The 14,847-nt window shown below is 37.2% G+C and overlaps 1 protein-coding gene across 4 annotated transcripts in view; it reads left to right on the top strand.

The window, feature by feature from the left end:
* The window catches only part of LOC150090568 (E3 SUMO-protein ligase PIAS2-like), a 391,669-nt gene that overhangs the window by 218,088 nt on the left and 158,734 nt on the right, over positions 1-14,847 (top strand). For all 4 annotated transcript variants that reach the window (XM_090378789.1, XM_090378788.1, XM_090378787.1 and 1 more), the window contains one exon: positions 5,400-5,548. In XM_090378789.1, coding sequence (XP_090234915.1) covers positions 5,400-5,548 — 149 coding nt within the window. The remainder of the gene's footprint in view (positions 1-5,399; positions 5,549-14,847) is intronic.

Genomic DNA, 14,847 nt, shown 5'->3' with positions numbered 1-14,847 from the left:
ATACATGCACTTGTTTCTATTCTTAGCTACCCTAACACAATCCATGTGTTTACTTGTACCGCAATGACTCCCGGCAGTCTCTGAAATATCCTGCATCTTGTTTTTCAGGCTTCTGCTCATTCCAATAGAAGCAGTGCAAGAATCACTTTCATCTCTGCCAGTGGCTACTGTTAATCTATTGGTCTTTGTATCCTCCCAAGCTAGCAGTTTTCCGACCCACCTAACACTGCCTCGATTGCATCAGCAAATATTCTTGCACCCTTTCTATTTAAGTGTATCCCATCCCTGTATAAGCAGTCTCTCCTATTAACAAGTACAGTCCAGGCTGAAAAAAATTCTACCCCTTGAGACTTGCACAATCTTTCCAGGGCCGAATTGATCGACAAGGCTCTCATCATATACTCCCTCCTATTGTGTCTAGGCAGAATTGCAGACACTTTCAAATTCAACCCTAATTCACGGCTTTTTTTTCAATAGTAACCTGTACATGTTAAGTAATTCTGCCAGTCTCCTACTCTTGATATCATTAGTAATATGGCAAACTGGACTAAGTTCAACTTGGCTTTTTATTCTCATATAGAAAGCTCATTGGGATGAATTATCAGAGAGAATATGTTAAGAAATTACAGGATATTTTGTGTCTTCTAAGTGTAGTATGCAAAGAAAGAAGTTAGAAGGCATCCTGTGAATTGGTGGAGTAGTACTTTGGACTTGCAGAGGAAAGAGTCAAGAACTGTGAGGAAGCAATTTCAATCTTATTGTTGAGTCGGTGATATGATTATGGCTGATATATATAAATCAGCCATAATCTCAATATGTATATGTTTAGAAATGCAATTGTGTGTGTTTAGAAACGATTAAGATGTCACTATGTAAAAGGAATCTAAGGAATGTAAAGGAAACTTCATGGAAGAAGTTTGTTAATGAAAAGGGATCAAGAGACCAGTGGGGCTCAACCTTTAAATTGGTAACTGATAAAGTTTGTTTTAGTGATGTAAGTTATGCTGTTGGAGTTGGAAATATATTTTCTATTGATTGGTATGGTTCTAGAAACAAAGTCCTGGACCAGTTATTTCCATTATTGGAGATGGAATATACTGAGACACATCAGGAGATGGTCAGATGCAATGCGTCATATCAATCTCGGTGTGAAGAGGAGTTATTTTCTAAAGATAAAGTTTCAGAGGCAATTGCACAGACTAAGGATGACCAGTTGCTGGGCTTGGATTTAGTTGAAGTGAAGGTAATGGAGAGGGCATATAATTTAAGATCTAGTATATTCTTGCAAATGTATGTGTTTAGAAGAGGGTTCCTTTCCCCCAGTCTGGAGAACTGCACTGTTAAGACTGTTTATTAAAAGTCCAGAGAACACACCAGAGGAGCCTGGGGCATACCGTCCAGTTGCTTTGCTTTCAGTGTTGGCAAAAACTTATGAATGGCTCTGTGTGAGTAGAGTGATGATTAAGATTGAACGAAGGCTGTTGTCTTCTTGTAATCAATTTGGATATATAACAAAGGAAAGTCAACAGAGAATGCCAGATGGTGGAGTATACACAGGGTTATGGTGGGCAGTATGTCCTGGATGTGTTTGTTGATTTTCATGGTGCAATTGATAGACTGTGGTGGGAAGGAATCCTAACTAGAATAAGGGCTACTGAGTGTTCAGAAAAGTTATTCTCTGCATTTAAACAATATTTTTATGGACGGGAAGTTGTCAAAACGGCTTATACAGAGATAGTAAGAGGATATCCTCAAGGCTCAGTGATGTCCTCAGACCTGGTGCATGACAATAGATGAATTACTGAAGCATAATTATGTTGGGGATCGATGTGATTGCTTATGTGGACAACCATTTCTTTTTAGTGTATGGGAATGCACAGACTTGTATTGAGGAACAAGCTGTTAGAGTTCTACGCGATTTTATGGAGTGGTCTAATTTATATGGTTTGCAAATTTCCTAGACAAAAACAGTACAGATACTGTTGAAGGGGAAATTAAGTATGAATTGGTTCCCATTAGTAAGAGCTTATGGAATGTCTGTCAGATGTGTTACTGTTGTAAAGTACTTAGGTATGACGATGGGGGAGCAAATTAGTTTTGTGCCACATGCCAAAAATTTGAAAAAGAAAATTAAAATGTTATATGCCAGGCTAAAGAGAGTTATAAGAGTAGACTGGGGCATAAAGGGCAGGGTGCTCAATTTATTGTATGGCTGACTATTTGTACCAATAATTGTCTTATGCTCGGCAGCTTGGCTTCATAAATTGACAAATTCTTTAATAAAGAAGTATATATGGCAGGCACAGATTTGCTTTGCTGTCTATCACAAGAGTATGCAGAACAGTGTCAGCAGATGCTCTACAAGTAGTCTCAGGAAGATTTAGAGGTCTGCTTTAATGTACTGCACAAGGCATAATATAAGGAGAACCATATAGAATAGAAGCTCGTGTCCAGACAAGGGAAGGCTGTATACTAGGCAAGGTGTGCAACAGGAAAAGAAAAGCATACTGTCAGAACTTAAGCATGAATGTCAAGTGAGGCAGGATGCCTTAGATAAGGCACAGGTAACTTACTGTATTTCTTCGATTCTAAGATGCACTTTTTTCCACATATAAACGTCTCTAAAAATGGGGTGGGTCTTAGAATCGATGCAGTCTTACAATCACAGTTTTTTTTTTTTTTTTTTTTTTTTTTCAAATTTTCCCGCACTTTGCACAGCACCACACGTTTTGTTTTTACGTGGAAACCCTGCCTCCAAGTTTGACCTTTATTGCATTCTCCAATACCACTGGAGAATAAAGTGGCGTGGGTGATTTCACATGCTTTCGAAATGTGAAGCCACCGTTATTTCCTTATATTGGAGCTCACTCAGCAAAAACTAGGAAATTTTGTTTGTATTTTCGAAAGTATGTAAGAAGTGGAGTTACTGTATTTCGTTAATTTTGATCCCTTATTGCACATTAAAATGTTAAAAAGATTCCACTATGAAGCCGCATTGAAACGAAAAGTTATTGTGTATGCAAAAGAACATAGAAATAGAGCTGCGGGTCGACATTTTGACATTAGTGAAGTAAATGTTCGTTGTTGGAGAAATGATCGCAATTCCATATTTTCATGCAAAGCAACAACCAAGGTGCTTTACAGGGCCTAAGAAAGGAAGATTTCCACAAGTCAATGAAGTCGTGATATGTTTTGTAATGGAGACATGCGCAAAAGGATTACCCATCACTCAACAAGCTATGCAATTGAAAGACGGAGATATTGCCAAGTCTCTCGTAATAGAGAAAATAATTTTTAAAGGAAGTCGCAGCTGGTGCAACAGACTCATGCGTTGTAGCGGATTATCGTTAAGGTGCCGAACATCTATCTGTCAAAAAATTCATGCAAAATTTCAACAGAAGCTGATTAACTTTCAGTGACAGGTGATGAAATTAAGGAAAAAAAGAAACTATGAGTTTAGTCAAATTGGAAATGCTGATGAAACCCCAGTCTTCTTCGATATGGCTTGAAATTACACGGTGCAACGCTAAAGGTGCTAAAGAAATCAAGATTATAAACGCAGGCTATGAAAAACAGCGTATCACTGTGATGCTGTGCATCACCGCTGATGGTCGAAAGTTGCCACTATATTTAATTTTAAATCGAAAAACCATACCAAAGAATGAATTTCTCCCCAAAGATGTTATTGTGAGTGTGCAAAAAAATGGATGGATGTCGGCAGAGCTTATGGAAGACTGGCTAAATGTTGTGTTGGAATAGACGTCCTGGAAGTCTTCGTAACCTACCTAGCATGCTAGTACTTGATACATTTTGTGGACATTTGTCTGAACGTGTCAAAAATAAAATTGTGCAAAAACGTGGTGACTTGGTTGTGATTCCTGGTGGCATGACTAGCCAACTGTAGCCACTCAACGTTTCAGTCAACAAACTACTTAAGGATTACTTGCGAAAGGAATATGAATCCTGGCTGTTGACCAACAACCTTCCAGAAAAATTAAGAAAGCGCTGGCATCAAAATTGGCAGAATGGGTATCAACAACTTGGAAGTTGATCCCAGAAAAAATATTAAAGCACTCATTTAAAATATGTTGCATCACCAATGCTCTCGATGGCTTAGAAGATGATATATTATGGAATAATGAAGATAATGGATCAGAAGAATCTGACCCTGAATGTGAAGTAGACTCTGATAAAAAATCTTTGTTAGATTTAATTTAGTGTTTTATTTTGTTTGTTTATTTTTTCTTAGAATCAAAGCTTTTTTTCTGAAATTAAGGTGCGTTTTACAATCGATGCCTTAGAATCGAAGAAACATGGTATATGTACATGTGGTGACCAAGAAACCAATTGGAAATATTGATAGGTTTAGAACGTGGGTTTTTATGGACTTTGTTTGTGGAGAGATACCATTTTACTTGTTTTAATGATTTTGTAGTTGCAGTTTTCAAAAGAAGGGCACAGATAAAAGCTAAATAGTAGAGCCCCCCCCCTCCCAGTGGATGGAAACCTGGTTTTAACCCTTATAAGCTTAAGCTTGGGTGTTGGATTGCCTCTAATGAAAGGTGCCTAATCTTGAATGGCGTTAACAAGCACAGACCATGCTGAGAAAAATTCTACCTCATGAGCCTTGCACAATCTTTCCAGTGCTGAATTTATTGACAAGGCTCTGATCATATACTCCATCCTATCATGTCTGGGCAGAATTGCAGACACTTTCAAATTTAACCCTTATCTAAGTTTGTGGTCTAGTGTCAGTTATAAGGGAACAAACCAGGGCATGCCTTTTGAATAATGCAGTTGTTTAATTATTGAACTTATACTTAATTCCAGGTTGCGCTGATGACCTCCTGTATTCGATCCGTCAATCCAAGCTCTACTTGGAACTCCTTGTATATTATGTACTAACAATTCTGGAATTATTTGACTAATCCTTTCAAATTGTTTCTTCCACACTTGGCATAATACTCAGTAGATACCACCAAGATGAGTACAGTATTTCCTTGTTTTTTGCTTTCATGCTTGTTCCAGTATCCATCTGTGTTTTCATTATTTCATTAATGGTATCATTCCTGTAGGTGTGTGTTTTGGACATTCTTGAATATTTCTACTATTTTGTTTCTTTGACATTAGAAACAAATTAGTTCCTTTTTTTTTTTTTTTTTTTGCTGTGAACCTTTGTTTCCATTTAGGGAATTCAGGAAAAACGAGTTATTCCTTATTACCATGGTCTTTAAATATCAATACTCTTTACAGATTACTATTTAAATTACCTGTACAGGACCATATCTTTTTTATAGGAATAATATATTAATGAGATGCAATTAAAAAAGTAATAAATTCATTTAACTGTTCTTTATAAGAATAATTTAAATCATATATATTGTTTTGTGATTTTTCAGGCTGTTTATGGAGATAACTACTAAAGCACCTTCTGATTGTACTGAGGTACAATTTCATGAGGATGGTACATGGACACCTCTTCTTCCTAAGAAAGAAGCTCACGTCATCAGTAGTCCTGTAGTTCAAAATAGCCCTTCTCGGCATTCATGTGAGAAATACATTGTTGAATCTTTACAAATGAAATGTGAATTGTTTTATGTAATAATTAACTTCTCTATGTCATACAGCTTTTTATTATGTAATACATGCAACAGCAGTGCACTTCTAACTGTATGGTATCTGGACACATGGGATACTTCCTGATCAACAGTAATCTGTTGGCACTACACACTCTTCATTTTTGTTGTGTTGCTTTTTGTTTCACATTTCTAAGGTTGTTTTTAGTAGACAAACCAACCTCAGTTGACAATTCTTTTCTTTGCACCTGACATAAGGAGTGTACTAATCTCAAATTAAATTTTGATGCATTACTAGAAGAATGTGAATCATTGAAGAAACGAGTGCTTATCTTTGAAACAGATGTAACTGGGAGCTCATCAGGGACTTAAGTATTTTGTAATCTGCCAAGTGATGCAACCATGATTCGGGTTCCAGAACAGAATAGTCAAGTGCATATTGCTCTGGTTGAAGGAAATTTAGTTTTGTTAGGAGACTTTCAGGGAAATGGGTAACATTTTTTTTAAATAAAGATAGATGGAACAGATTCAGGATACGTTTGATGGGATCAACTGATGACGTTACCAGCAGATTGTTAGATTTTAAGCTGAGAAAAAAGGCATTATTATTCATGAATGGACTAATGATATTAAATGAACATGACCTGACCATTTGTTGGATAAATATAGGACCATGCTTAAAAGATGCCACGAGTTAGGCCAGAATGTGTATGTGTTTGCAATTTTGCCCTGACATGGAGGGATTATGTACTGAAAGTCTTGTGGATTAACCAAAAATTGGAGACTGCAAGGCTTTGGGAAATTTCCCTTTTTTTTTCAAGGTAAACTTTTATTAGCTTATTCCACACTTGTAGATAAATGGAATCTGTTTTGTAGACATGGTATTCATTTGACCAAGGTGGTGCAAGGATTTTTGCTAGTATAATTGAGGATACTTTAAGGCAGCGGTTCCCAACCGGAAATTCCGTAATAGTGTCTGCTTAGATTTACATAGATATATTATTGTAAACTACAAAATAGAACTAATAATAAACAATAAAGTAAACTAAAATTAAATAAAAAGTAAAGAATTGCCAAAGAAATAAACCACAATTCCTTATAATTACTTTACTATCTTACAGTATATCATGTTAAATAAATATCTAAAATTATTTCTTGACTAAATGTCTAAGAGTATGAAAAAGGTTGTTTATGCTTCATTTCTGTACCTCACAAGGTTCCTTTGGTATGCTTTTCCCATATGCAGGCCACTCCTATGAGAAGCTACATGTGAAAACCAGACTGGTCCTTAAGTTTTGCACACCAGTGTAAATGTTTTCTATGCTAATTTTTTTTTTTTTTTTTTTTTCCATTCTCAACGATCCTTGTTACATATAGGTACTTTTTTTTTTTTTTTTTTTTTTTTTTTTTAGAACCTATAGCACTTAGTGCATGGGTTGAAAAAATGTAGGAAGTTATTTGTTGACTTGAACTTCTTTAGATTGTAATTTTCAGAAAATACGTATAAGGAAGGTTGTTCCAGAAAACAGCAGTTGAATGAATAAATGAGGAAGAAGAAAAGTTGGTTCTGTGAGTTTGAAGTTGTATAGTGAAAGGATGTTCACTGGTTGCATCACATGTTCGGACTGCTTTAAAAGAGAGTGGGAATTATAGAAGCCAATTCAGAAGAACAGTGCCCATGGAAGTATCCATCAATAGAAAAGACACGCGGCAGAAACAGAATGTCTAAGAGACAGAGTGGAGAGACGCTGTTAGAGATGAGTAATTAATTAATTTAACTGCCCTCTTTTGAATGGAATCTAGAAGTGTGCAAGAGGTTTTGGGGACAACCAAGAGGTTGTGGGAACAATATTCCATGGTAAGGCAGATTTGCAGTTTGTACAGAGTGAACAGCTGTTTGGAAGAAAAGTAACACCAAGAGCAAAAGAGAAAACCAAGGTTTTTAGATGCCAAGGAAGCAATATTTGTAATGTTCTTTTGCCAAGAGAGATTAGAAGTCAGGGTAATCCCCAAGATCCTGCCTTGAAATCGGAGTGTCATTGAAGGTAAGCATAGGAGCAGAAGAAGCCATTTTGCGAGATATAAGACAGGACTGAGTTTTAGAAGGATTGAAATTAAGTTTTCTTTGTCCCACTGGAGATCAGCATTTAATGATTTGACAGTGGATACTTGAGAAGTTGAAGCTGTTTCAGCAGGGCATGGTTTTTCAAACTGGGAGGTGGAAAGTAATGTACTATCATCAGCAAAACTATGGATATGATTTCCAGTCAATGGAAGAAGGCCATTAATATACAAGAGGAAAAGAGTGGGAGAAAGAACTGAACCTTGGGGGACACCAGCATTAGAGAAGACAGAGAGCAGTCAGAGAGAAAACTGGATAACCAATTACATAGCTCACAAACCATAGGACGGAAGCTTATTTAGAAGACATTTATGCCAAACACGATCAAAAGTCTTTGAAATGTCAAGAGCAGTGGCTTGATTTTCACCAAAAAATTTTCCCTTGAATTTGTCCATAGATGTACATCATCTTCTTCAAGAGGAGTGTTTCCATTTACAATGGGTTTCCTCAGCTTACAAGTTATTTTTTGGTAGGAATTTTTCCTGCCATAAAGTGCAGTTCAAGGTGTCTTGGTCAGTTAAACTTTGGGCTATCATGCACTCCCATTCTCCATCCATGTCCTCCTAGGTATTCCTCTTCTTCTTCCAGGAGGTATCCATTCTAGGAAAGCCTTTGTATATCTGGTTTATTGCATCTGTTTTACATGTCCATACCATGTGAAATGCTTTTATTTGATAGTATCAATATTCTTTTTCACTTCCATTTTCTCTCTTATGTCTTCATTCCGTTTTTTGTCTCTTTCTCTGAGAAAATGACTCTTTATCTGGAAGCCATAATATCACCAGTGGAACGACGCTGACGGAATCCATGGTGGCAATCGTTGACCAGATGAAAGATTTCCAGATAGTTTAAGAGTTGACAGTTAATTTATTTCTCCATTACTGTGGAAAGAGTAGAAGTAATTGCAATGGGACGATAATTGGATGGAAGAGATTTGTCACCCTTTTTAGTAACTGGCTGGATATGAGCAAATTTCCAAGCAGAAGCAAAAACATCTTTGAAATAAGAAAGTGAAGCAAGATGACACAGGTTTTGAGAACAGGTGGGTGAAATACCATCAGGACCTGGAGATTTTGTAGCATCAGATTCATCAAAATCCTTCTGACGGAAAATCACAGGATTCATTGAATGGAGAATGGTTTGAGATGATTTACCAAGATCATCAATACATGAGTTGGAAGAAAAATAGGTTGCTAGCAGGTCAGCTTTATCTTTGGCTGATGTGGAAACAGAACTATCTGGTTTTGACAGAGGCTGGAACAGAGATGGGCAAAAATTGCGGCCAATAGCTTTGGAAAGACCAGAATGTTCAGCTACCATTTGGACAAGAAGCAAGTTTTCTACTCTTAGCCTGTTCAAAATCTAGTTTGGACTAATTAAGAACTGCTTTACAAAGTATAAATAATACTTAATAATTTTTATTATGCAATGTTGCTTATAAAAACGTAATGCTGGAAATATTTTATAATGAATATTCAGTACTTTTATGCGATTTCAGAAAACATAGGCTTAGGGGTTCGCGAGTCAAAAAAGGTTGGGAACTGCTGCCTTAAGGGATCAGAGAAACTACAATTTGGGGAGGATGGAGAAGGGTAATAAAGACATGTTATTCTCATGATAGCAGTCAAAGTAATGCTCACACATGTCTCAAGAATTCATGTTTGTTGCCACAACAGCCAATGTTGGCAAGATGTTCTGAGAATGATAACATTTTTTTTGAATAAGCATGAAGACAGTGCTAGGAAAAGAGGCCTAAATAACTTAAAAGGGTGTGTCTTCAGTAATTCCAGGAGTATTGTCAATAAAATGGGTGAATTCAAACTTTTGGCTAGGACAACTAATGCTGACATAACAGCGCTACTGGAAATGTGGTGTCTAGCAAATGGAAATGTGTCTATCTTTCCTAAATACATTTCCAATATAATTAGGGAAGATAGAAGGGGCAGTGGGGTTGTGCTTCTTATCAAAAGTAGTCTGTGTGTGAAAAGGAATATTATATATGTAATCAAAAAATCAGTGATGTTATAGACAGTAGAGGAACCATTGGCAGGTAGTGATCATGCAGTCATTATTTGGAAGATGAGGAAAGATGTTGCAGTAGTTAAAGGCAATGGCACAAGTATCAATTTCAAAAAAAAGGAGTATTAAAGTTTAAGGTATCTGTTAATTGTGGCATTTATTAATTGGGCTGATTGCAAAGGAAGGGCGAACATTAGAATTATGGGATGTCTTTAAAGCAATAATCACAAGCTGTGAACGCATGTATACAATTAAGAACATATTGCTGAAGGAGGATGCTGAGATGGTTGAATATGGAGCTGACCAGTCTAATAGAGCAGAAAAAGAAAAAGTCTAATAGAGCAGAAAAAGAAAAAGCATGGAAAGTTACAGAGCGAATAAAAGTACTGAAGCCTACAATAGCTACAAGTTGATCTGTAATAGTACCACAGATAAGGTTAGAGAGACCAAGTGTGAGAAAGCACTGGCTAAGAGAGCAAAACATGGGGACAAGGAGTTTAAGCAGTTTTACATTTATGTGAATAAAGAAGAAAACTAATCAGATTAGACCTTTGTGTACTGGATTGGTGAAAGTCTTAGATAACCTAGCTGATGTTGCTGATGGTCTTTGCCTCGGTCATTACTGATGAAAGACCATTCCTGCTGAGGAGACTGAAGAGAAGTAAAGCTAAGACATAAGAAATTAGTAATTTTGAAATCATAGTTGACTCTTTATTAGAAAATCCTTTGAGCCTAAAGGCAAGTAAAGCTGCTGAAGTTGATGGCATATACCTTATAGAGGAGCATTCAATAAATTATCTACCTAAGGTAGTCATAGTTATATTTCAGTGATTCGTGATTTATCATATTCCTACACATCTCAACTTGAATCATACTAATTTCGATCCCACTATGTTTTTAGGTGCTACTGTAACAGAAAGAAGGAAGACACCTGGATCAGTTAGTTAGTTAGTTAGTTATTTGGTTTTTAGGAGCATTAGCAACTAAGGCCATATTGCTCCGGGATATGCGGTGGTCATTTCCTGACCTTTCCGCATCTTCCGTATTTGGTGGTGACGGGCTCGAACCCCGGTCTAATCAAGAAGCATGTGCTACGCACTGCTGCTCCTTCCCACCTGGCTACGGAGGCGCCTGCTGGATCAAATTATGGATTTGCTGAAATGGGCCAAAGGACATTCATGAAAGGGTTGTAGCTGTGTATGGCAACAGTGCACCTTCAGAATACAGGGTGAAATTGTGGTCAAAACATTTCAAGTGGAGTAGAGTCCGTCGAAGATGATCCACATCCTGTGACAGCAACCACTCCAGAAATGTGCCAAGCTGTGGAAACCCTTGTGCTGAATGACAGACATTTAACGGTGTTCCAAATCTCTAGGGAATATGACATATCTGAGGGAACGGTTATAACCATTCTCCATGAACATTTGGGGATGAATAAGGTCCCTAGATTTCTGGCATCTGTGCAGATGCAATTCAGAGTATGGTGTTGTGAGGAGAATTTAGAGCTTTATGGAAGGGATCCTGAAACTTTCATCTCCAGAATTGTTACGTGTTCATCACTGGGATCGTGAGACCAAGCAAAAATCAATGTAATGGAAGCACAAGGGTTCTCCCCTACCCAAAAAATTTTGGACACAACCTTCAGCTGGCAAGATTACAGGAATTTTTTGGGATGCCGTGGGAATTTTGTACATTCACTTGGAACACACATGCCGACAGTCACTGGGGGGGGGGGGAAGAGAGTCATATCATCCCTACTGTACAACCTAAGGGATGTCTTAAAGGAAAAATGCTGTGGAAAACTTGCTAGAGGTGTGTTGCTTCTTCAGAACACTGCACTAGTGCACAGATCACATGCTGTTGCTGCTGCTTTGAGAGACTGTGACTTTACAAAACTTACCCATCCACCTTACAGTTCACATATGCCCCCCCCACCCCACCCCCAATGACTCCTGTTTTGACACCTCAAGAAAAACATATGCGGATATCAATTTGCTGATGATAGTGAACTGAATCTGCTGTTTCTGTGTTCTTTGATGGACAGGACAAAGAATTTTATTTGTCTAGTAAAATTGTTCAACAAAATAGAATGAGTGTGTTAAAGTTCAAGGGAGTTACATTTAAAAAATAAAGATTTTTGCCTCTATCTCATTTCCTTCAGAGATAGGTAGATAATTTGAATAGATTTTTTGAGGAAGGTAGCCAGAGAGTATGAACCACTGAGGTTATTTATAAGGGTATCACTTCGCTTGGGGGAGATTCCTTGGTATTGGAGAAGTGCCAATGCATCAGCAATACATAAAGGCAGTTCTAATAGCGAAGATTGTAACTACCAGCTGCTTAGTCTGACTTCAGTATAGGGAAAATCTTGGAGGCAATAATTAAGAATGCAGTCCAGGGTCGGTTAGGTAGAAATAGCATTCTGAAGGACACAAATCATTTTAACGAACCTGGTAAGCTATTTTGATGCAGTAAACTATGAGCTGGATGTAGAAAACAATTTAAATATAATTTATTTGGATTTTAGCAAGGTATTACTCTTAATCCCACTTGGGAGTTTAATATATAAAACTGGAACATAATGTGATTACTGGAAAGATTTTAAGAGAGATCACAGGGTGGCTACAGGGCAGAAAGCAAAAGATTATGACTAGTAGATTTTCTTTGGATTGGTGTAACATCAGAAGTGGGGTTCCCCAAGGAACAGTTCTTGGACCGTTATTTGTGATATTTATAAGTGACATTGACAAAGAAATAGGGGATGCGATGTCAAAATTTGTAGACGATGTGAAGATTGGTAGAGTTGTTAATGATCAGTGCCAATCAGTGCTCTTTTAGGATGACTTGAATGGGCTTCAGGAATGGTCAGAAAAGTGGCAGTTAAGTTTTAATGCATCAAAATGCAAAGTCTTACATTTGGGGAAAAGCAACTTATACACTTGGTGCAGGGTAATTAAAAAGTGTAGAGGAAGAAAGGGATCTGGGTTTTATAATACGGGCAGAGTTTAAGTTTTCTGAGCAGTGTAAACAGGCAGTGAGGAAAGCCCTTTGGGTCCTGTTGATAATTTATCGAACCCTATCCCATAATGATGGGGAGGCCATAATCCCACTTATAAGGCAATTGTGAGACTTCATTTGAAATGTGTCCAAATATCGAGAACTCATCTGGAAAAAAAAAAAAAAAAAAGACATTAAGCTTCTTGAAAGGGTCCAAAGATGGGCAGCTTGCATAGTTAGATCAGCAAAAGGGCAACTGTATAAAGAAAGACTTCAATTATGTGGGCTACAGAGCTTGGCAATGAGACACCTTAGAGGGGACCTGATTGAGGTTTATTAGGCCCTGAGAGGGGTTCATAAAATGAATGAAGGTGGACTTCTCACTTTCATAAATAATTCCAGAACTAGGGACCATAAATTCAAATTACAACGGAAGTGGTTTAGGTTAGACTGTTATAAGTTTTCTTTTAGCTAGTTGTTTATTACTGGAAACAGGTTGCCTCCATAAGTTAGTGAGGCTGACAGTTTGAAAATAGCATTAGTAAAAGAACATGATGCAAGAGAGCAAGCTTATATAGCCCCCCCCCCCCCCCCCGAAATTTTTTCATTTTGAGCATTCAATTGCAAAACTCCAAAGTCACCAGCCATAATTAATTTTTTTCTTATATATCTCCAACACTTTCTTATATTCAGGACATATCTTATTAACTGGTGCATGAGCAGCCTCAACTTTATTCCTCTTAAAATTACTGCATACTGGTTGCTATTTACAATTTCAGCATTCTTTATAGGGATGTCCTTCTTTGGCTACACAGCCTTTCCCTTACAAAATTTTTACTATGTGTCCAAATGATAAACATTCATAACATTGAATTACAGGATATATTTCTCTAAATCTACATGCTAACCAGCCTATAAACAATCTTGACATATTCTTTATCTTCAACCACAATACTGGGGCCAACTGTACAACCCAGTTCTCTGCCTGTGAGTTCTTGGTCTTATTTACTGATATTTCAATACGTCTGTATACTTCTTCTCTATCACATTAATGTCCCTAAAATCCTTCAACCACAGTTTTTTTTAGAAAGTCATCATTTGTTATCCCCTTCTGTACATCAGATATCACCACTTTAGGCATAATAGGCTTAGGCACAGTATACCTTAAACCCATACTCTATTTTCGAACATCCTTTTAGTTTTGCAATGTCGTCATTGGTCTCAGCCTCCACAGTCACACCACGGTCTCTTATAAGCCTAATATTTCTTACACGCACTGATGACAACATAGGTCTCACTTCCTTAAGGTTATCAGCCATTATCTCCTCACTAGATTTATATTGATCAGTTGTTGCCTTTATTATCATCACCTTTGAAACTTTTGGAACCGTTACACCAGATTCAAGTTATTTTCAAGTTACTTGCTGCATAAGTTTCTTGACACACTTTTCCTGACGTTTTCTTCAACTTTTCTTTTAACATTATGTTCTCCACTTGTACATCTTGCACTTTGGCTTCCAACTTGTCCCAAAAATCAAAACTGATTCTTATAGCTGCAGTTGGAACCTTACTGTTTATGTCCCATAAAAAACTTCTTAAACAACTTATTACTTCTCTTATATAATCAAAACCTTTAAAACTTTATCTGTAACACTCATATTTTCCGATTATTTTCTTTCTTGTCGTGAACATTTGAATCAGAATTCACTTCTTCGGCTGGTATCTTAGCTTTTTTTTTTTAGAGCCTTTCTCCTGTGTGCCGTGACAACAACCTGCCTTTAACAGGAGTTCCTGGTATACTTCTACTGGAAAATACGTCTAATTCAGTCAGTTCTTGGACCTGACTTAAATGTTGATTTCTTCATGTTCATCCACAGTTACTTCACTGGCCATCAATTCTTCGTCACACAGAAAGTTAACCTCACTAGAGAAAGACATACTTGTATAAATAAAATTAGTATATTTACAATTAAAAACCAAGGATCAATAACGTTGATATATACAGTAAACCCCCGCTATTTGCGGGGGTTAGGTTCCTGAGAAATGCCGCGAACACTGAAAACGCAAATACTGAGTTATGGCTCCCTAGTACAAAGGGTTACGTTCCAAAGTATGAAATATATAAGAAAAACT

This window comes from Mastigoproctus giganteus, chromosome 1 (genome assembly GCF_048544385.1).
Source record: "Mastigoproctus giganteus isolate SK-2022 chromosome 1, ASM4854438v1, whole genome shotgun sequence".
In the NCBI taxonomy this organism is placed as follows: domain Eukaryota; kingdom Metazoa; phylum Arthropoda; class Arachnida; order Uropygi; family Thelyphonidae; genus Mastigoproctus; species Mastigoproctus giganteus.
Note: the sequence above shows the minus strand (reverse complement) of the source record. Positions and strands in the feature narration are given on the sequence as shown.